General features: G+C 34.8%; 1 protein-coding gene across 12 annotated transcripts in view; it reads left to right on the plus strand.

Moving 5' to 3' along the window:
• The window catches only part of TBC1D15 (TBC1 domain family member 15), an 84897-nt gene that overhangs the window by 51641 nt on the left and 10003 nt on the right, over nt 1-23253 (plus strand). For 7 of the 12 annotated variants that reach the window (XM_054662922.2, XM_063784782.1, XM_063784785.1 and 4 more), the window contains 7 exon segments: nt 1857-1959; nt 3324-3521; nt 4584-4712; nt 5301-5404; nt 6472-6566; nt 15661-15777; nt 22471-22571. In XM_054662922.2, the coding sequence (XP_054518897.2) occupies nt 1857-1959; nt 3324-3521; nt 4584-4712; nt 5301-5404; nt 6472-6566; nt 15661-15777; nt 22471-22571 (847 nt within the window). 12 annotated transcript variants of the gene reach the window in all.

A 23253-nucleotide genomic window follows, 5' to 3' on the forward strand; every position in this document is an offset into this window, starting at 1 on the left:
TGCTGGGTTAGCATCATTAAAAGTTCATCTTACTGCTGCAATGAGTTTGAAAGTCTTGAATAATGTTAGCATGAGAGATCAACTTCCCAGAATATATATTTATAGATTAAATCAGTGTGGTGACCCAGCAGGTGGAAACATTCTGGTAATATTTTGGAATACCAGTCTTCCTTATGGTGAGCTCTGCAATTACCTAGCGGTGTAACAGTATACTACTTGTCCCTTGACTGATGTACTTTTTAAGTGTTTTGTTGATTTCCTTTGGAGCAGTCAGGTCTTTAATTTCTTCATATCTTCCCTCCTTCTTAGAGCTTCCTCCACCCCCATCACACAACAATAGTTATGAGAAAAGAAAAGAAGGAATTTCTTTTTAAAAAATATTTGTGGTTGCTTGTTGGTAAGGCAGTCATTTCATCTTCTGATCTCCAGTTTAGTGGCCACTGTTTAAGATATGGAGCCATAGAGTTATCTGAGCCCAGATAGCTGAAAGTTGCCTATTTGTTCCTCTTTTATGTGTATAGGCAGTGGTTTGACTTTCATGAGCATTTTTTATTTGGGTTTTAAAGAAATAATTTGACTTAATTTATTGTTAGAAACAAAATGATGGCAGTGCCAGCAGCTCTGTGCTAGGAATAAAATTTTGTTTCTTTATTAGCTACTTTTCTTTTCTGATGCTACATTTCAAAGTCCATCATTTAAAAAATGCCTTGTGAGAGAATCTGTAAGTCAGCCTATTAATTATCACCCCTCAAAATATTCAGAAAAGTAAATGTTTTAAAATGTATTTTTTTCCCCTCCTATATCAAATGACTCAACCTCAGCCCCTTTTGAAAGGCCAAGGGGCTTATTAGCTGCTATTGTATATGCAGATCGAGTGCTGTTCCTGACTGTGTAAGAATATAAGATCCTGTTTTGGATTTCATATGCACTCTAGCATTACTGTTACATCCTGTTATGTTAGAATTGAGAAGAGATAACTGTTATTAAAGATCTTATCTCAAACATTTATAATAAACAGGAGGTGTATAGCAGCAAAATAACACATTTAATTTTTATTTTAAACAGAAAATTTGTAGATTTATTAGAACCGACTAAGTCATAAAACTCACTAAATAGAAAAAAGACTGGATAATTTGTCAGATGACTAGAAATTAGATGTCTGTTTTGAAAACATTTTGTTAAATTCTGTCATTACTAAGAAATGTGAAGAGACTTGCTTCTAGAGTTTAATAAGCAAGAACTAAAAACATAGTATTACCCAACCATTCATAATAATCTTGTTAAAATATGTTCATATGTGTGTGTTTGTAATTATGGTTAGCATGATTAATGATCTTTATCAAATAACTAATATAGCTTACATTTTTAACATCTTATATTGCAGTATTACTAAGCTGTGAATGAAGGTGGAAATGATTTCAAAATAGGACATATTTTCTGTATGTAAATATTATATACTGATGACTCCTAATGCCTGTTTTGGCTTTCTTTAATTTTTATGATAATAAAGCCAGCTATCTTGTAATGGTTTTCTACTATAATTCTAGAGAAGAATTTAGGTTCATTCCAGTTTAATCCTTTTGGCTTTACCTGGAATAAAAATACACTTTATATTTGTTTTATTTATGTTATATACAGTGTATTTAGTATTTGTTAATTTTGTATTTTATGTTTCATGTAGTTTTGAAGCTCCTTTAAAATAGTTACTAAATATTTGCTAATGTATTAATGGAAAACTGTTAAAATATTTTGGGGTTTTTTTTTTTTTTGGTAAGGAACATTTGTGTTAGTAATTGTTCATGTAGTAATTGATACAGTGTGTTAGTATTTTCTACAAATCCTCTTTTTTATTATAGATCTCCACAGGATAAAAGAACACTTCTTGTGAATTGTCAGAGTAAGAGTCTTTCACAGTCTTTTGAAAATCTTCTTGATGAGCCAGCATATGGTTTAATACAAGTATGTTTCTTAAATCTATCCTGTATTATTCTGACTGCATTATTTTATATACCCCGTACTTCTCATCTTCTCAGAGAGTATGCAAAATGAGACAGGTACATATATATACATAGATATGTGTGTGTGTGTGTGTAATCTTTTTGGAACTATTCTCTAATTTTACAGAAACAATAATAAGTTTTCATGTTATTCGCAAGACTCAGAGGCTTCCTTGGTTCTTAGTTACTCATAAGGCAATTTCTCAGTTTATTATAATACTAAAAATTAGACATCAGTAGATTTGTATCATAACTTTTATTGATTAGGCCAGGGATCACAGAGTAGGCCAGTTTGAATTCATTAATGATCAGTTTAGGCAAAAATCTGGTTTGAATTTAAGTAGATTGTTTTGACGTCATGACAATCTTATTCCCCTAAGAATATTTGAGTACTGTTCTTACATTTGGCTAAAAATGTGCACTTAATAATAGGCAGAAGTAAATTTAATTATCACTCAGATGACTATGTAAAGTAATGAGATGGTTTATTCATTTATTTATTTATTCACTTATTCATTTAACAAATATGTGAGTGCTTGCTGTGTCCCAGCTATTCTTTTCCTGGTTTTGAAGATGTAAAGATTAATAAGATATAGAGGGAACTTTTTAGGAAAGAGGATGAGAGAGAGAACTAAACACTGTTTAAAATGGACAATAAAAGGATAATTTTACTTATTGTGAAAAGAATTATTTAATAAATAACTGTTTTTGCTAAATATGAATGAGCAAATAGTTTGGGCTTCAGAAGTTACCCTGGTACTTAACAGTAGAAAAACCTTTTGCTGTTTTCCAGGGTAGCACTGTCCCAGAATAAATTATTCTTGTTGGCATGATTTACTATTCATATAATTAGATTAAAATGTCAACTAATATTTAAATATGAGTTTTTAAATTTAGCCATCAAATATTTTGTGTCAGAATAGCATGGTGGTACACACTTCAAGAAATATTTTTTTTGTATGAAGGCAGGACTGCTAGACAGAAGAAAGCTGTTGTGGGCCATTCACCACTGGAAAGTAAGCACTGCGTATGTTTTCTGATGTATGCAGATTGAGTGAAGCCTGCAAATCATTTGTTTATCTGCAATTCAATCAGTAGCATTAACTTGTCATTTATTATGCTATTTTAACCAAATGAAATGATTGGCTTAGAAAATTTAAATTTTTCTTCCAAGAAAGAAAATACAAATTTAAGATAATCCTAGAACCCTCTGTTTTAGTCCTGATTTCTTTTCTTTTAAAAAGCTTTGCTTTTTTGCTCATGATGGAGTATTCGTTTTTCTTTATTTGAATTAATAATGCTAATATTTTTCTTTCTACTGCATAGAAAATTAAAAAGGACCCTTATACGGCAACTATGATAGGATTTTCCAAAGTCACAAACTACATTTTTGACAGTTTGAGAGGCAGCGATCCCTCTACACATCAACGACCACCTTCAGAAATGGCAGATTTTCTTAGTGATGCTATTCCAGGTCTAAAGATAAATCAACAAGAAGAACCAGGATTTGAAGTCATCACAAGAGTGAGTAAAGATTAGTATTAATATAGCTCTTATATTTTAACAGGAGAACATGTACTATAGAAATAGAAACTTAATTTTGGTGATATCTGCTTCTTTCCATAATCTGTTCTTAACAACTTTTTGCTAGTATATCTGACAATGAGTGCTTGTCCTGCCACTAAGTTCTTCATTTGTTCTCTATCTTATACTCTTTCTTGATTAATGTTGGATCTCTCTTCTTTGATTACCTTTTGGTAATGAAGTTTGTTTCATTGGGTGCATAGCAGAGTGAGGAGCGAACCTTTCCTATTACCTCTTAGTTCTGTTCCTTACTTGCATGTTTTCTCATAGGCATCAGAGACAGCTAGTCAGGATACTACTTTTAGGGCTTTTATTCTCATGTAATGCTTCCTTTTTTAAGTAAGATGGGTTTTGGCCTGAATTATGGCAGATCTTTATATGTGCTTAGTAAGATTTAAATTTGCTACAATTCTAGGCTTGTACATAGTTAGAAAACTATAAATATCTAAATTTTAGTGCTTAATTAAAGGGTTTATCTTGCAAATACTATTTTAAAATTACCAACATCTGTTAATTGAATAAAACACTATAGAAAATGCCGAGTGAAGCTAGTGGGTCATGAATCAATTCTGAGAAATACAAACTTTAGAAGAAAAGCTAATTTTTAGAATATGATTAATGGAATAATTATATATTCTCTCTTTTTAAATAATACAGCATATCATTTGGTTTGAAGGTTTCTTACAGAATTTACATGTTGAATGTTCTATACTTACGTAATTGAACCCAAAATAGTAAAGAACTTTCTTTTAATAACAAATATTTTAGTCTGTGGGGTTTTCTGTTTCTGAATTTATAACCCAGTTTGTTGTGTGTTTAGTAGAAGGGAAATACATGTAATGCTAACTATTATAGTTAAACTAAACATGGGAAAATAAGGAACAATCTTAAAAGTATTAGAAGTCATGTCTGAAAAACAGTATTTTAAATTTAGTTTCTATATGCCTTTATTTCATTTCACTGGTTAAATATGTACTTGTTATTGCTTAATCTTATTTTTAGATTGATTTGGGGGAACGCCCTGTTGTTCAAAGGAGAGAACCAGTATCACTGGAAGAATGGACTAAGAACATTGATTCTGAAGGAAGAATTTTAAATGTAGATAATATGAAGCAGATGATATTTAGAGGGGTAATTTAAACACTCTAATATGGCTTGTCTTATAAACTCCTAGTATTTAGGGGTTTTGTTGTTATCGTTACTGTTTTGGTGTGTTTTTTTTGTTGTTGGTTTTTTTTTTTTTGGTGGGGGAAGTAGGGAGGAATGAACTCTGTTATTTCTTTGATGAATGATGCCTTAAAATTCCTGGATTGAGTGGGACAGAGTGAGGTGCTTATGATGTTCCTGGGGGTTGGGTAGAGGGATACCCTTAACTCTGGGGGAAGAATTCTTCCGTACTTGAAGTTCTGTGGGTTTTGTGAAGGAGGCCTGCATTCCAGTGGCATTTGCCTTATTCTGTAAGATTGGGCTTAGACTCACCAGTCACACTGTCTGTCTGCTGTAGTCTACTGTATTCTGTGCACTGTTTAAACTTTCTGGCAGCTGCTTACATCTTTTGGATCTAGAAGTAAAAAACAAGATGATATTCACTGAATTGAACTATTTACATATATGAAACTACCTCTTAAAGATTAGTTTTCCTTTTTATATGCAAGTTTTGTGAACTTACAGTATTACATTCTTTTTCATTCATGTATTTAATATGTATGCTTTCTTCAGGGACTTAGTCATGCATTGAGAAAGCAAGCATGGAAATTTCTTCTGGGTTATTTTCCCTGGGACAGTACCAAGGAGGAAAGAACCCAATTACAAAAGCAAAAAACGTAAGTAATGGTCTTTCGTACATTTATCAAAGAGATTCAAGTAACCCACTCATACAAATTAGTATAGGGTTTCTAGATGAGGATTTGGAATAGACTGGGGAATGGAAAAACAACTTCATTTTTATGTTTTAACTTAAAAATTATGAGCATTCTAATTATTTTAAATCAGAAACTTAACTAGAAGCACCTCGTTGCATTTATTTTTGTGAATATGTAAAAAGAAGATAAACATATTCCCTTATATAAGCCTTGTACAAGCCTTTTGCATACTTGAAAGATAACTACGTAGACATACACTTAAAAACATCTCTCATTCATCTTGATTCATTTTTATAATTCATTATGAAATTATAAATGGCTCATAAGAAATATATTTGCTATTTAGATTAATTACCTTTAAGTTACTTTTCTGATACTCTTATAATGGATCCTTCATTTTTTTTGGAAGAGTATTTCTATTTTAAGTTATTCCTCAGACTCGAAAGGAAACACAGACCAACTTTCCAGGTACAACTTCTTGTTCTCAGTTGTCAGTCTAGCCTTTGATTTAAAGCTATTTTCAGTCATTATGTGCATATTTAAGTTATCTGACAGTCTTCTCTTTTCAGCATGTTTACCAGTTCTTCTAAGACATTTTTACATTAACTAGTTTCTGCAATAAACTGCTTGGAAATGGAACTATAGTGTCACATTTTTTAAAAAAAAAGTCACTTAGATTTGTATTTACAATTATTTGGAAACTTTAGTGGTTAAAATATTTCATGACTAGAATACTTTTAGAGATGATTTTAAGGATGAGATAAATGTTTTTGTAAAAGAATACCTAAAATTATTCTAGTAGTTGAACAAAGTTTATCACATAAACTTTGTGATATTTATCGGTTATTTTTTTCTTTTGTTTTCACTTATTTGTCATAACTTTAAACATTTTGCTATTGTTTTTATAAACTTACATTCCACTAGCATCATAAATGCTTTGATATACTGTTTATAGAAAAACCCAATTAAACAATGTTAAAAATAAAGTTTTCAAATAGCTTTCTTTGGTGTCAAATTGTTTTCTATAGTGATGAATACTTCAGAATGAAACTGCAGTGGAAATCCATCAGCCAGGAACAAGAGAAAAGAAATTCGAGGTTAAGAGATTATAGAAGTCTTATCGGTAATTTTTTCTTAACAACTTTGGAAATGCAAGGGGGGATTACATTGAAATCTTGATAAGAGTAAAGAAGTGAAGATACATGGTAATAGCACTAGGGCTCAAAAGAGAAATCAGAATAGGAAAGTACATTGCAGTGTGTGTTTAATGTTCTTTGTTGTTCCTCTTCCAATAGGCATATTAATTCAGTAAGTTTATTTATAAGTGTTGATATATTTAATTTTCAGTTCCAAAGTATGAATTTCTAAAAAAGATTGTTTACCTTTATTTGCTTGTTGAATTAATTTCATTTTTAAAAAACTTTATTTTCTTTTTTATTATGAAAGTCTGTTTATTGTAGAAAAATTAACTGTAGATGAGCCAAAAGAGGTAAATAGAAATTATTTTTGTTTCTGTCACCCAGAGATAATTATGGTTAATAGGTATTGGTTTATATCCCTTCAGAACTTCTTTAAATATACATATATTTCATTTTTAAAATTAAATAAATGACTCCAGATATAAAATTTAGTATTTGAAAATAGAGTATTTACCTGGGGATAACTATTCTCTAAAACACAGAGATGCTTGATAGAATTTTATCATAAAAGCATTAGTTGCATTTCATAATCTCCATTTACAAATGAGAAACTGAAGCATGGAGAACATAAATGACCTGTCCAAGGTCACATGGTTTAAATAAGTGCAGAGCCCAGTTTAATGTTCTTATTACACTGTCTCTGTAATTTTAGGATAGCATTGGATAGTACTGGAACTTAGTTTTGAAATTCCTATATTGTATCTGGATTTGTATATCCGTGGTTTCATAAAGAATGGTAGAGGGATTTGTTACTGCTGTTAACACCCTCCCATGAAAGAAATAATTTTTAAAATTATATTTAGAAAGCCCAACATAACAGGCTGATTTGTACCGTTTGTGGACATGAAAACAAGATCTTTTTGGCAGTGATACTTTTGATCCAAAAAGAATTTATTTTTCTGAAATGTAAATTATACCAGAATAAACTTTGTCCTTTCTCTGATTAAGGCGAAAGTTTGGGAGTCCTGAGTTTTGGAGTTATCTAAAGTTTCTAACTGAAGCTTCTTGATATTTTCAGTTTCAGTAGGAAAAACAATAAGGGATTCTGGTGTTTTACTCCTGCTTGAGCATAAAATATTCGAACTGGAAGGGAAGTTAGAGGTCAACTAAACCTGTATTTTAAGCCTCTTCTTTCTGCATGCCATATCCTCTTCCCTTTATATCAAGGATCAATGTTGATGTCTCTGATATTCTCAACCTTTCATGTCCTTTTCTGATCCTTTCCAGGAGACTGGTAGGAAAATTTAGATATTTAAAGTCCCCATAATGTAATGTGAATTGAGACATACTGTAGCCTACTTTGTTCATTTTTAGCAGATAAAGTTGAAGCCCAGAAAGGTTAGTCAGTTGTCTTAAGCCATCTATCTCGTTAGTTTTATAGCTCAGACTCATTCATACTCAGATCTAATTTTAAGTGGCCTTTCAGCTATACCATGCTTTCTGCCAGTAGAAGTGTATAAAATAAGTTAGTTTTAAAGCATTCTTTTTCTATAATGCTTTTTCCCAAATGTATTTTGAGAATGCTCATCAAAAGCTTTTTGGGTGGTATAAATTTACTTTTATTAAAAACAAAACTACGCAGTAAGCTTTAGGTATTGCATACATGCCAATAAGTTGGATTTTACTTTAAGTATGATGAGAATCTATTGGAGCATTTTAAGGAAGAGTATTTTATTTATATTTTAAAATCATTTTTACTGCTTTGTGGAAATTCAGTCAAAGTAAGAGTAGGAATAGGGAGACCAGTTAGTGGAAAGTAGAAGTTCAGGCAATAAATGGTAGTAGAGGAGGTAAAAAGAAGTAGGTGAGCCCGGCCATGGTGGCTCACACCTGTATTTGGGAGGCTGAGGTGGGAGGATCACTTGAGCCTATGGGGTTGAGGCCACAGTGAGCTGCGATTGTGCCACCACACTCCGGCCTGGGTGACAGAGCGAGACCCCTTCTCAAACAAAACAAAACAAAACAAAACAAAAAAAATTAGGTGGATTCAAGTTATATTTTGGTGATAGAGTTGATAAGACTTTCTGATATATTAAATATGGGGTGTGAAGGGGAAAGAGAAATAAAAAATAGGACTCAGTTTCTGACTAGAAAATGGGCAGTTAGTGATACCCCTTATGGAGATGAGAAATGGGGTATGGTGAAATTGAATTAAGTGTTAAGGTATATATACCTTAAGGTGAAATATACAAATGGAATGTCAAGTAGGTAATTGAATAGTCTGGACTAGTCTGGCAGGAGATAGAAGTTTGGGTATTACCAGTATAAATATCCATGGAAACATGTGCCACCTAGTGGAAAAAGAGACAGTTAAGAAGGCTCAGGAATCCCAGTTTTTAAAGCAGTGGTTTTTAACTTTGGCAACACATTAACCCATTTATGCCGAGTGTTCCATTATTGGAACACTAAGCTTGTGGGAGTTATTTGTATCCTGCTGCTCAAGGTCATCTCCAAGGTCTGATTTTTCACAGACAAAAATTCGCAACCTCTGGCATAAATGGGTTTAAATCACCAAGGGATATTTCTGAAAACCAAATTGATTATTTCAAGCATTCATACACTCATTCATTCTTTCAATAAGTTATTACTTAGTGCCTATTATGTACTAGGCTCTCCTCTAGGCATTAGGGATCCATCACTGCACAAAACAGGCAAAATTCTTGCCCTAAAGGAGTTTTCATTCCTGTGGAAGAACAGACAGTAAACAAGTTAAGTAAGTAACATATGTGGTATGTTAGTGATACATGCCAAATAGAAAAATAAGGCAAGGAAAAGGGTTAGGATGTTTGTGTGCAATGTTGCCATTTTAACTTGGGCAAGCAGAGACAGCTTTTAGTGGGAAAGTGATATTTGAATAGAAACTTGAAAAAGGGAGGGGGTTCTCTTACCACTCCTGTTCAGTGTAGTATTGGAAGCCCAAGCCAGAGCAATCAGGCAAGAGAAAGAAATAATGGGCATCCAGATGGGAAGAGAGGAAGAGCAACTGCTTGATATAAAGGGAAGAGAATATGGCATATGGATATTGCTGGGTTTTTTGTCTTTCAAGAGACAGATTCTTGCTTGTCACCCAGGCTGGAGTGCAGTGGCACAATCATAATTCACTGCAGCTGGGCTCAAAGGATACTCCAGCCTCAGCCTCCCAAGTAGCTGGGGCTGCATGCACGCACCATCACACCCGGCTAATTTTTAAATTTTTTTGTACAAATAGGGTCTCACTATGTTTCCCAGGCTGGTCTCCAACTCCTGGCCTCAAGCAATTCTCCCATCTCAGTGTTGCAAAGCATTGGGATTATAAATATGAGCCACTGTGCCCAGCCAATATTGCTGTTTTTTTTTTGTTTTTGTTTTTTACTAAGATGGGAAAAACTGTTAGAGAAGAAAGTCTGGAAGGGAATATTTAGAATTCAGTTTTTAGACTTTAATTTTGAGATGCCTATATTGAATGTCTGTAAGTTAATATGTTGAGTTGAATGTGGATATATGGGGCTGGAATTCATGGGACTGGAGATAAATTTAGGGGTCATCAACATAGATAGTATGAGATTACATAAAACCATGAATTATGAAACTAGATTACCTCAACAAACTAGGCATCAAAGGTACATAACCTCAAAATAATAAGAGCCATCTATCACAGACCCACAGCCAACATCATACCAAACAGGCAAAAGCTGGAAGCATTCCCCTTGAGAACCAGAACAAGACAAGGATACCCACTCTGACACTTCTATTCAGCATGGTACTAGAATCAGGCAAGAGAAAGAAATAAAAGGCATCCAGATAGGAAGAGAGGAAGTCACCGTCTCTTCACAGGCAATATGACACTATACCTAGAAAACCCCATAGTCTCTGCCCAAAGGCTCCTAGATCTGATAAACAACTTCAGTAAAGTTTCAGTATACAAAATCGATGTGCAAAAATCAGTAGCATTGGTATACACCAACAACGTCCAAGCCGAGAGCCAAATGAAGGATGGGATCCCATTCACAGTAGGCACAAAAAGAATAAAATACCTAGAAATACAGCTAACCAGGGAGGTGAAAGAACTCTGCGATGAGAATTACAAAACACTGCTGAAGGGAATCAGAGATAACACAAACAAATAGAAAAACATTCCATACCATGGATTGAAAGAATATTGTTTAAAATGGCCGTACTGCCCAAAGCTATTTATAGATTCAGTGCTATTCCTGTCAAACTACCAATGACATTTTTCACAGAATTAGAAAAAAATTCATATGCAACCAAAAAAGAGCCCAAATAGCCAAAGCAATCTTAATGCAAAATGAAGAAAGTTGGAGGCGTCATACCACCTGACTTCAAACTATACTGCAAGGGTATAGTAACTAAAACAGCATAGTCCTGGCACGAAAAACAGGCACATAAAGCAACGAAACATGTTAGAGAACCCAGAAATAAAGCCACACATCTACAGCCATCTGATCTTCAACAGAGCTGACAAAAACAAGCCACAGGGAAATGACTCCCTATTCAATAAATGTTCCAGGGATAACTGGCTAGCTATATGCAGAGGAATTAAACTGGACCCCTACCTTTCACCATATACAAAAATCAGTCAAGATGGATTAAAAACTTAAATGTAAAACCTGAAACTATAAAGACCCTAGAAGAAAATCTAGGAAATACCATTGAGGATATCGACCCAGGCAAAGACTTCATGAAGAAGACTCCAAAAGCAATTACAACCAAAACAGAAATTGACAAGTGGGACCTAATTAAACTAAAGAGCTTCTGTACAGCAAAAGAAACTATCAATCAACAGAGTAAACAGACAAGCTACAGAATGGGGAAAACATTTGCAAAGTATGCATCCTTCAAAGGTCTAATACCCAGAATCTGTAAGGAACTCAAATCAACAAGCAAAAACAACCCCATTAAAAAATGGGCAAAGGACATGAGCAGACTTTTTTTTTGAGACGGAGTCTCGCTCTGTTGCCAGGCTGGAGTGCAGCAGTGCAATCTCGGCTCACTGCAACCTCTGCCTCCCGGGTTCAAGCAATTCTCTGCCTCAGCCTCCCGGGTAGCTGGGATTACAGGTGCCCACCACCACGGCAGGCTAATTTTAGAATTTTTTTTTAGAAGAGACAGGATTTTACCATCTTGGCCAGGCTGGTCTTGAACTCGTGGCCTTGTGATCCATCTGCCTTGGCCTCCCAAAGTGCTGGGATTACAGGTGTGAGTTACCATGCCTGGCTGCAGACACGTCTTAAAAGAAGACATAAACACTGCCAACCAACATATGAAAAAGTGCTCAATATTACTAGTCATTATGGCAATACAATTCAAAACAACAATGAGATACCATCTCCTACTAGTCATGATGGCTGTTACTAAAAAGTCAAAAAATAACAGATGCTGGCGAGGTTTTAGAGAAAAGGGAATGCTTATACACTGCTGGTGGGAAAGTAAATTAATTCAGCCACTGTGAAAAGCAGTCTAGAAATTTCCCAAAGAACTTAAAACAGAACTACCATTCGACCCAGCAATCCCATTACTGGATATATGTCCAAAGGGGTATAAATCGTTCTACCACAAAGGTAAATGCACGTGTATGTTCATAGCGGCACTATTTGACAACAGAGAAGACATGAAATCAGCCTAGATGCCCATCAGTGGTGGACTGGATAAAGAAAATGTACATATGCACCATAGAATGCTATGCAGCCATAATAAAGAGATCATAGCCTTTGCAGCAACATAGATGGAACTGGAGGCCATAATCCTAAGTGAATTAATGCAGAAAACCAATACCACATGTTCTCACTACAAGTAGGAGATAAACATTAAGCACACATGGACACAAAAAAGGAAACAGTAGACACTGGGGCTGTTTGAGAGTGAAGGGTGGTAGGAGGGTGAGGATTGAAAAACTACATATTGGGTGTTATGCTCATTACCTGGGCGGCAAAACTATCTGTACACCAAACCCCCATGACACACCATTTACCTATGTAACAAACTTGGCAATGTACCCCTTGAAACTAAAATACAACTTGGAAGGAAAAAAAATAGATTAAATTGCCAAGGGAGTAGTACAGTTACAAAAAAAGAACTGAGCCCTGGGGCACTTTAATTTATAAGTAGGAAAAATTAGGAGACAGCAGAAGAGACTAAGTAAAGAGCCACAGAGAAAGATTGAAAACATGAAAGTTTGATGTCCTAAAAGACAAGTGAAGAAAGTATTTCAAGAAGGGATAATTGGGATGCCAAGTAAGATTATTTAAATTGACCATTGCATAGAGGAATAAGGAGATCACTGGAGATTTTGATTAAAGAAGAATTTTGATGGATTGGTGCATGTGATAACCTGATTAGAGTGAATTGAAGAGAAAATAGAATAAGACTTGGAGACAGTACCTACAGCTCTTTCAAGGAGTTTTGCTGTAAACAGATGTAGAGAAAATGAGCTAGCAGAGGGAAAAGTAGGATTAAGAAAGGTTTTTAACGATGTTGAAAGAAATAATATAAGGTTGAATACTATGGGAATGGTACAGTAGAAAGGAAAAACTGGTAAAACTGAAGAGGGAGGTAATTACTAGAGTAACTAGATAGAAATTATTAGAGTCCTTGGGTAGTCAATAGGGGATGGTTCTCATGCACAAGAGGAGGGGTTGGTCTTTGCCACAGAGTTATGGAAACTCATTTATAGTGTTAGGAGAGCAGGGAGACTATATAAATTCAAACATGGTTGTATGCTTAGAATAGTGGGAACCTGTGGAAGTTCTCTCATAGTTTCATTTTCTCAGAAATAGGAAGCAGAGTCCTTATCTGAGTTAGGATGTGGGAGAAGTTGGAGGCTTGAAGAGAAAGGAAGTATAAAATAATTGTATGAATGGGGAGTGAATGGACAAGGGAAATAGAGCAGGATTGCCAAACAGCATTCAGGACCCACTTGATGTTAGTGATGGTGAATATAAAATGGGGTCAGTCAACGTGGTTGTGTTTTTCTTCAGCCTTTTTTTAGCTACATCAGATTAGATGGAGAGTTGGATTTAATAAGAGGTTTTTGTTTTTAACTGAAGTACTCCTTTTCAGAAATGGGGTTTCTAGAAATAATTATAAAATAGCATTTTTATATATTACTTTTTATCCCTTTTCTGTTTTTCACCTGGCTTGTCACTATTAAATATTTTTACAAGAAGAAATACTGATAGTTCATGAGAATACAAACAACTTTTTTTTTACTATGTTTAAAATATGTATTAAGGCAGATATTCTGTATTGGCATTATGGTAATATAAATTGTGCTTGAGTTAATAAAAATTAACTTATGAACTTTATCAACTGTGAAATGAGACAGAAGCAGTTTGACTTTTTTTTCTTTTTGAGTCGGGGTCTCACTGTGTCACCCAGGCTGGAGTACAGTGGTGCCATCACGGCTCACTGCAGCCTCAACTTCCTGGGCTCAGATGGTTCTCCAACCTCAGCCTCCTGAGTAGCTGGTACCACAGGCAGGCGTCACCATGCCTGGGTAATTTTTGTATTTTTTGTAGAGACAGGGTTTTGCCATGTTGCCCAGGCTGGTCTTGAATTCTTGGGCTTAAGCAGTCCTCCTGTTTTGGCCTCCCAAAGTGCTGGGATTATAGGCATGAGCCACTGTACCTGGCCCATTTTGACATTTTTAATTGCAATTTTATATAAATAGCATGAGTTTTTTGGTATTACTTTTGCTTATTTGAGAACTGTATCCACAATTCTGTATGTATTTGCTTGCTTTTTAAAAATCAAATGTACATTTTAATAGAAAGCTAAAATATTTGAATAATTTTTTAAATGCCCTTACAGAATCTAATTAAGCTCACATCATACCCTATTGTTAGATTCTACTCTGTTGTATCTCCTTATCTTTTTTTTAATTATTACTATTTTTGAGACAGAGTCTCACTCTGTGACCCATGCTAGAGTGCAGTGGTGGGATCTTGGCTCACTGCAACCTTTGCCTCCTGGGTTCAAGCGATTTTCATGCCTCAGCCTTCTGAGTAGCTGAGATTACAGATGCACACCAGCATGCCCAGCTAATTTTTGTATTTTTGGTAGAGACAGGGTTTCGCCATGTTGGCCAAGCTGATCTTGAACTCCTGACCTCAGGTGATCCACCTGTCTCGGCATCCCAAAGTGCTGGGATTACAGGTGTGAACCACCACACCTGACCTCCTCATCTCTTTGTAAAGAGTTTTGAGAAAGTTTTCAGGTTACTCAGTTTAATTGAGGGGAGGCAGTTATCACTTTTAAACAATTGATTCTACAGTAAATTAATCAAGAGTTTGTTTAAGTTACTTCTTCCTAATTTACTGAGAGATTCAAGTTTGGAGAATGCCTTGTGGTAAAAGTCTCTCACATCGTGATGCACTTAGTAGGCATCAGTGTTTGTGAATTGAATTGTCAGTGCAACTTTGGACACACTGATGATGATGTTTCCAAATCTGTTTCTCATGAAGTCATTTCCAACTTATAATGATATCTAAAGTAAATGTTGTAGATATGAAAATAAGGAAATAATTTGTCCTAAAGATGATTGAGACATGACAAAGAATTTGATGATACTTCTTATAATAAATGCAGTAATTGTGAATGAAACAAATCTCTTTGATTATGCTTGATTAGGTGGTAGCTTTTTTTTTATTAGTTTTCAAGTACTAGTATCTATGACATGCATTAATGACTGGCATTTTTGTTGCTAATGCAAATTATTACTTAGTGTTGCTTTTAATTCATTGAAAATGTTTTCCACTATGCAGTTAAAAGGTTTCTATGTTTAGATAAAAATTGAAAAATATTTTAAAATCTGCCCATGAGGAGGACTGATTCTTGAAAAAATTCTGAAATGTTACTTTATTGCATATTTGAAATAGAATTTGATGAATTTTTTCTTCATTAAGTAAAGCTTGGTGAGTGAAATTAATAGCAAGAAAAATGACTCTGTACTTGTAAGATGTGAGCTTTATCACAATCTGTTTTTTGGAAGCTTTTCAAATATGTGATGATTTTCCTCTTCAGAAAAAGATGTTAACAGAACAGATCGAACAAACAAGTTTTATGAAGGCCAAGATAATCCAGGGTTAATTTTGCTTCATGACATTTTGATGACCTACTGTATGTATGATTTTGATTTAGGTAAGTTCTCTAAAGTTCTAATTTTAAAAGATGTAAATATATTTACTTTAGAGTTTACATTTTTAATCCAGTTAGACATGGGTAATAGCTTTGTAGGCCTAGTTTTAAGAGAATTTGTTCTCCAGGGGACTGGAAACTTACAAGGCTATGGTTCTCAACCAAGGAGCCCTGGGTTGCTGCAGCAAACTAACAGGAGCACCATGGGATATTTAAAATTTTTAAGGGAATTATAAAGACATCTATAGGACACCACTCTAACTACTAGCTGAAATAGCTAAAGGTTTTAACATTAGATCATTACATTCTTTTTGATGAAGTTATATCTTTGCAAAGCTGGGTTTTTGGCCTTGCTGTGATAAGTACTGTGTAAAAATAAATGATGAAAATAAATGAGGATGGTGATAGCCAGTTGAATTTTAAGGTTTGAGAAGTATTGTAGTGCTCAGTAGGTGATAAGCACATAGGATATGAATACTTATTCAGTTGTTTTGACCTAACTGCTTAATAAATGGAGTTGTTATTTCTTTGAGACTTAGGAGTGCCTTGGGAAAAATTGCTGGGATACTAAGGATGATAACCATGAACTGAGAAAGTTTGCAAACCATTGTTTGATATACTTTTCCCGTTGTGAAGAAAAATACTGATTTGATATTTTAGACAAGCAGTGCAAAAATTTTGTAGGGCATGTAGAACTTACTCTTTTTTTGGTAAATCTCTTTACCAGAAATTTGTTGTAAGAACTGATGCCGGGGCTGGGTGCGGAGGCTCACGCCTGTAATCCCAGCACTTCAGGAAGTCAAGGCAGGTGGATCACCTGAGGACAGGAGTTCAAGACCAGCCTGGCCAACATGGTGAAACCCCGTCTCTACTAAAAATACGAAAGTTAGATAGGCTAGGTGGCACACGCCTGTAATTCCAGCTACTCAGGAGGCTGAGTTAGGAGAATCGCTTGAACCTGGGAGGTGGAGGTTGCAGTGAAAAGAGATCACGCCGCATTACACTCCAGCCTGGGTGACAGAGTGAGACTCTGTCTCAAGGAAAAAAAAGAACTGACGGTGGAAATAGAAGTGTGAAATTACCTGGGGGAGGGACGCTAAGGGGTAGAAAACTTAAGGAACCATTATTTTAAGGGGCAAGAGAACTTAAGATATTTATTTAAAGAACCAACAGCTTGTCTAACCATCAACCTTTAAATAAGTATAAATACTAGAAATGTTTGACTTACCTGCTGTGTGAGTGGCTTCTAGCTAAAGGATAGTGGAAATAGATGTTTTCTAGATTAGTAACGCTTGAGACATCCTTTAGAGAAGGTGGTTGGATACTTAGCACATTAAAACTAAATGAACCTTGAATTATGGGCACATTTTCTTCACTGTTCATATCTATGTAAATTTCTCTTGGTTTCCCATATGTAAGTTAGGGGAAGATATAATCTCTGTTTTGATCTTGAGGTATCAGCCTCTTTGGTGACAGTAAGTCAAAAGTTGCAGAGTTTTCTTTAAAATTTAAAATGTAGTCAGTCCTGTCTATGAGAACCTATAATGAGCTTCAAATTGAATTGTTGCAAGAATATTAATAGAGTGCTTTTCAGGTTACAGAGTGCTTTCATACTTGATTTGATTTTTAATTCTCATAGCAGCCTTTTGAAAAAATGGGGAAATCTCACTTTATGAGTAAGGTTATTTTGATTCAGAGTGTGACTTATGGTCACACAGGTAAATAATTGGTCTGGGAGTAGAGACCCAGGTTTTTATTGCAGGCTGGGATTCTTACCTCTACACCTTCAGCGCTTCAAACTCTTGCCATTTATTTTAGTTTCTGTTACCACTGTAGGGAATAGGACCATTCTCCTTGGGAACAGAAGGCATTGCTCCATTCTCTCAGATGGTAATTTTGAGATAGAAATTCATATGTATTCTGTAGCAGGAGTTCCTGAATGCTTAATTTTCTTAGGACATTGTCCCAAACCAGCTAACTGGATAACTTACCATCTCCATTTGTTTATACTAATGTCACATTCTTTCTATATAGACATTTCAGTTACCTGAAACATAGTCAAGCTTCCTATGGATAACTGGCCTTATAGAAGCCAAGATACTTTTTATAAAAGCAATAGACAACATTTCTTACTCTTTACTCATAGCAGAGCAACCTGGACTGTAAATTTACTCTGTCTTGTAGGTGATTTCATTATATGGAGTTTGGCTTCACATAGGTGAGGTATAGGTGTATTTGCATTGAATACAGTCTCAGTAGGGAGGAGTGAGACAAAAATTATCAAAAGCAGACAAAATAACTTAAGGAACGGTGATTTCGAGTTAGTGAATGCGGATACTACAGAAACTTTCTGTGGGTGGTATCATTGCAGGGTATGTAACGGTGATACTGAATAATCAATGAAAGGTTAAATTAGGAGAGTGTCTAATGTTTTTTAAGAATGATTTCTGATCCTCAAGATTTTTGTTTTTTAATTTGATACTCTAAAGGATAAGCTTCAGTAACCTGGAAAATTGAACTATATGTTGTTTAAATTTTTCTTTTTGGTGTAAGCAAGTGTACAGTAGGATGATAAGGTGTTCATTTCTCGCCTGCCCCCCACTGCCTACACTGAAACAAATTTGCTATGGAAGTAATTTTAGGGAAGTACTTTAGAAATTGTACTGGTGCTGATTAAGATATGCATCATTCAGCTGTAGTGCAGACTCTGAGATCACTAAATGCCAATTTAAATATATTTAATCTTTCTTTAATTAAAAGGAATTTGTACATTAATTCCACCCCCTACAACCCATGACATACCCCAAAGAACATAATGTATAAAATAAAATAGCTTAGGGTTTTTATGGTTTTAGGTCTAATGTTTAAGTCTTTAATCCATCTTGAATTAATTTTTGTATAAGGTGTAAGGAAGGGATCCAGTTTCAGCTTTCTACATATGGCTAGCCAGTTTTCCCAGCACCATTTATTAAATAGGGAATCCTTTCCCCATTGCTTGTTTTTCTCAGGTTTGTCAAAGATCAGATAGTTGTAGATATGCGATGTTATTTCTGAGGGCTCTGTTCTGTTCCATTGATCTATATCTCTGTTTTGGTACCAGTACCATGCTGTTTTGGTTACTGTAGCCTTGTAGTATAGTTTGAAATCAGGTAGCGTGATGCCTCCAGCTTTGTTCTTTTGGCTTAGGATTGACTTGGTGATGCAGGCTCTTTTTTGGTTCCATATGAACTTTAAAGTAGTTTTTTCCAATTCTGTGAAGAAAGTCATTGGTAGATTGATGGGGATGGCATTGAATCTATAAATTACCTTGGGCAGTATGGCCATTTTCACGATATTGATTCTTCCTACCCATGAGCATGGAATGTTCTTCCATTTGTTTATATCCTCTTTTATTTCATTGAGCAGTGGTTTGTAGTTCTCCTTGAAGAGGTCCTTCACATCCCTTGTAAGTTGGATTCCTAGGTATTTTATTCTCTTTGAAGCAATTGTGAATGGGAGTTCACTCATGATTTGGCTCTCTGTTTGTCTGTTATTGGTGTATAAGAATGCTTACCATTCAGGACATAGGCATGGGCAAGGACTTCATGTCTAAAACACCAAAAGCAATGGCAACAGAAGCCAAAATTGACAAATGGGATCTAATTAAACTAAAGAGCTTCTGCACAGCAAAAGAAACTACCATCAGAGTGAACAGGTAACCTACAAAATGGGAGAAGGTTTTCACAACCTACTCATCTGACAAAGGGCTGATATCCAGAATCTACAATGAATTCGAACAAATTTACAAGAAAAAAACAACCCCATCAAAAAGTGGGCGAAGGACATGAACAGACACTTCTCAAAAGAAGACATTTATGCAGCCAAAAAACACATGAAAAAATGCTCACCATCACTGGCCATCAGAGAAATGCAAATCAAAACCACAGTGAGATACCATCTCACACCAGTTAGAGTGGCAATCACTAAAAAGTCAGGAAACAACAGGTGCTGGAGAGGATGTGGAGAAATAGGAACACTTTTACACTGTTGGTGGGACTGTAAACTAGTTCAACCATTGTGGAAGTCAGTGTGGCGATTCCTCAGGCATCTAGAACTAGAAATACCATTTGACCCAGCCATCCCATTACTGGGTATATACCCAAAGGACTATAAATCATGCTGCCATAAAGATACATGCACACGTATGTTTATTGTGGCACTATTCACAATAGCAAAGACTTGGAACCAATCCAAATGTCCAATAATGATAGACTGGATTAAGAAAATGTGGCACATATACACCATGGAATACTATGCAGCCATAAAAAAATGATGAGTTCGTGTCCTTTGTAGGGACATGGATGAAACTGGAAATCATCATTCTCAGTAAACTATCGCAAGGACAAAAAACCACCGCATGTTCTCACTTATAGGTGGGAATTGAACAATGAGAACACATGGACACAGGAAGGGGAACATCACACTCTGGGGACTGTTGTGGGGTGAAGGGGAGGCAGGAGGGATAGCATTAGGAGATATACCTAATGCTAAATGACGAGTTAATGGGTGCAGCACACCAGCATGGCACATGTATACATATGTAACTTACCTGCACATTGTGCACATGTACCCTAAAACTTAAAGTATAATAAAAAAAAACTGTAAAAATAAAAAAAAATAATAATAAAATAAAATAAAATAGATTAAAGGCAACCAGAACATGAAGATTAATTTGACAACTTGCTTCAGCTAAGACTTAACAGAAGAAATATGTAGTGATTCCATAAGAAAGCTGAAGACTTAAAGGATTAAATTGGCTTCTTAGGTATTTTTATTTGTTATAACTTAATAATAAAGCACTTTTTAAGAGAGGAAGGGTGCTTTGTAAATCTTTTGAATAGGACACTTTGAAATATTTCTGATGTAGATCATACACAGTCAGGCTCAGTAACGTAGTACTCTTGCACTTTGTTGAATTCAGATTAGATTTCCTTCATGCTTTAATTGGTTTAGCCTTTATTATTTGTCATTGATTTCACTGTGTCAGGTAGGAAAGTTCTGATGATAACAATTTAGTCTTCCATCTATCTTATTCTTTTTTTAAAAGTGTGCATTATTTTAGAAACCATCTGTGTAAATTTAGATACCTTGTTGTATGGCACTTTTGTCTAGCTTTTTTCTCTAACTGTCTTGGTAACTTCATTGTCTGGTACTGTAATAATTGGATGTCCTCCATGAGAACCCAGGTGCCCTTTTATGCTAAATTGAGTAGAGCTGTATTTTCCCACAGGGTGCAGTGTAGACAGAGTGAGGTTAACAGGACTGTGGAAAGATGTGGTGGTAAGATGATTGGACAGAGGCTCACAGCAAATTGAGCTGAAACTTTATTTGTAAGGAGATTCTGAGGTGATTTGAGTGCTTCTGTCTGTTGTGTGTTTGATCTGAGTTTTCTCAAGAGATTTAGTTTACCTGCTTTCTGAGATGATTTTTTAAAGTTTTCCTCCAAAACAGAGTAATGTGTAATTATGTATCATTTATATGATAGCAGAACTATCTCCTCCCTCTTTCATTAAATATTTACTTTTACATGGCTTCAGTGCAGATAGATTTTGGTGAATAAAAATGTAAACTTTGGATTCACAAATGAAAGACTATTTTCCAGACTTCCCAAGCTACCAATAAAGAAATTTCTACGTGATTTTAATAAATATACAAAAGTTACCGAAGTTGAATGATAATGTTTAAGTAAAAAGGCTTAGTATAAGTTCGTGTCCCTTCATTGGTTCAAGAACCTCTTAAGTCTGAAAATTTTTCAAGTCTTGAAAATTGTAAAACAAGGATAATTGAGGGTTTTATAAGAGGAAGTAAAAAAGCAAGAAGTTTGACATGTTCAGGTGAAAAAGCAAAACTAACACTTTTTCTTATTTTTAAGTGAGGGATCTGACTCCTTAATTTTCTAGTTTTAATCAAGGGCTCTATTACTGTCACCATTGAGAAATTGTAATAATATCAAGAGACATGTAGGTAAGTGGTCACTTTAGGTACAAAATATTGATTGGGTTAAGCCCAGTTGCTGGCATTGGTTGGGTGTAGAGAGTAACAAAAAAAGAAAGAAGGACGTAGATATGACTATTTAAAAGAGGCTCTTAATTTTGTAACTCCTGTTATGTGAATCTAAAGGTCTGATTGTTAAAGCAGTTGAACCCAAAGTTCTTGTTTTATGTGGCTTACTCATGGTAGTTTGGCATTGCTAACCACTCTGGGCTTGCAACTTTCTTGTTAATTTTTGCAACATTATTCTCGCTTGATTTTTTTCTTTACTTTTCTGACTGGTCTTTCTTAAACCTGTCTTTGAGTGTATACTCTTACATTTGACGTTCCTCTGGATTATCTCTTCACCCCTCTTCTTTCTCATGATGCTCTTGCACATTATTTTTAAAAATATTACCCACTCTTGATAGTGTATCTGCACTGAGACACGTACGGGAAGCTATATATTGTTTGACATCTCAATCTAAAACAACTCATCTTTCTTACTTATGGCTAGAGTTCCTCCTCTTCATTTATATTCTTTTCTTGGTGAACATCAGTGTCTACCAATTTCTAAATGCAAAGGAGAAAGATACAATTTTAAGCGAAATGGTGGTGATATGCACGACTTTCAGAAGGTTACATAAAACTTGGGTTTTCAGAGATGATTTTTTCTTTTCTTTTTAGGATATGTTCAGGGAATGAGTGATTTACTTTCCCCTCTTTTATATGTGATGGAAAATGAAGTGGATGCCTTTTGGTGCTTTGCCTCTTACATGGACCAAATGGTAAGAACAGAGATTCCTTCCATTAAACTGATTTTTAAAATTTTAGTTGTATAATTTTATAGTATAAGGTTGATTTTTATATTTAGCCAACTATGATGGAACTTAAAAAAATTACCTCATGCCTTTTGTTACTTTTTCTTTTTAGTAGCCTTTCAAGGGCTTAGAAATACTGGTGGTATTTTTAATACAGGAAATAGTTTGTGCCTGTAGTATAGGAATAATCAGGATTTAATATCAGTAAATGCTTATTTTCTACTAAAGAGCCATGTGTCATTATAGAATATTGATAAAATAGATGAATTCAATTTTGTGGAATAGTTGAACTTTAATATCATCTGTTTCAGAGATAAAGCTTAGTCATGCCAAGTAATATCCTTACCTTTTGTGAAGATTTTGAATTTTGTCATTATAGTAACTGATTTTTCTCCAGATGTGTTTGAACTATTTGTAACTCTGACACTTTCTTAGGAATTCATTGTTATTTTCCCAGAAGTATGTGATTATTAGAATTGAACTGTCTATATATACATGTTAGTACAAAGAACATTTTATCTATTATCATTGTTAAATCTTTGAGACAGAGTTCTAGGATAATGCAGAGAATATTGACAGGGAAATAAAAGAAAAGTCTCTTCAAGCAATCTCAGAAAAATAAAAGCAGAAGGGGTGAGACTAGATAAAG

The sequence above is a fragment of the Pan troglodytes genome, chromosome 10 (assembly GCF_028858775.2).
Source record: "Pan troglodytes isolate AG18354 chromosome 10, NHGRI_mPanTro3-v2.0_pri, whole genome shotgun sequence".
Lineage (NCBI taxonomy): Eukaryota > Metazoa > Chordata > Mammalia > Primates > Hominidae > Pan > Pan troglodytes.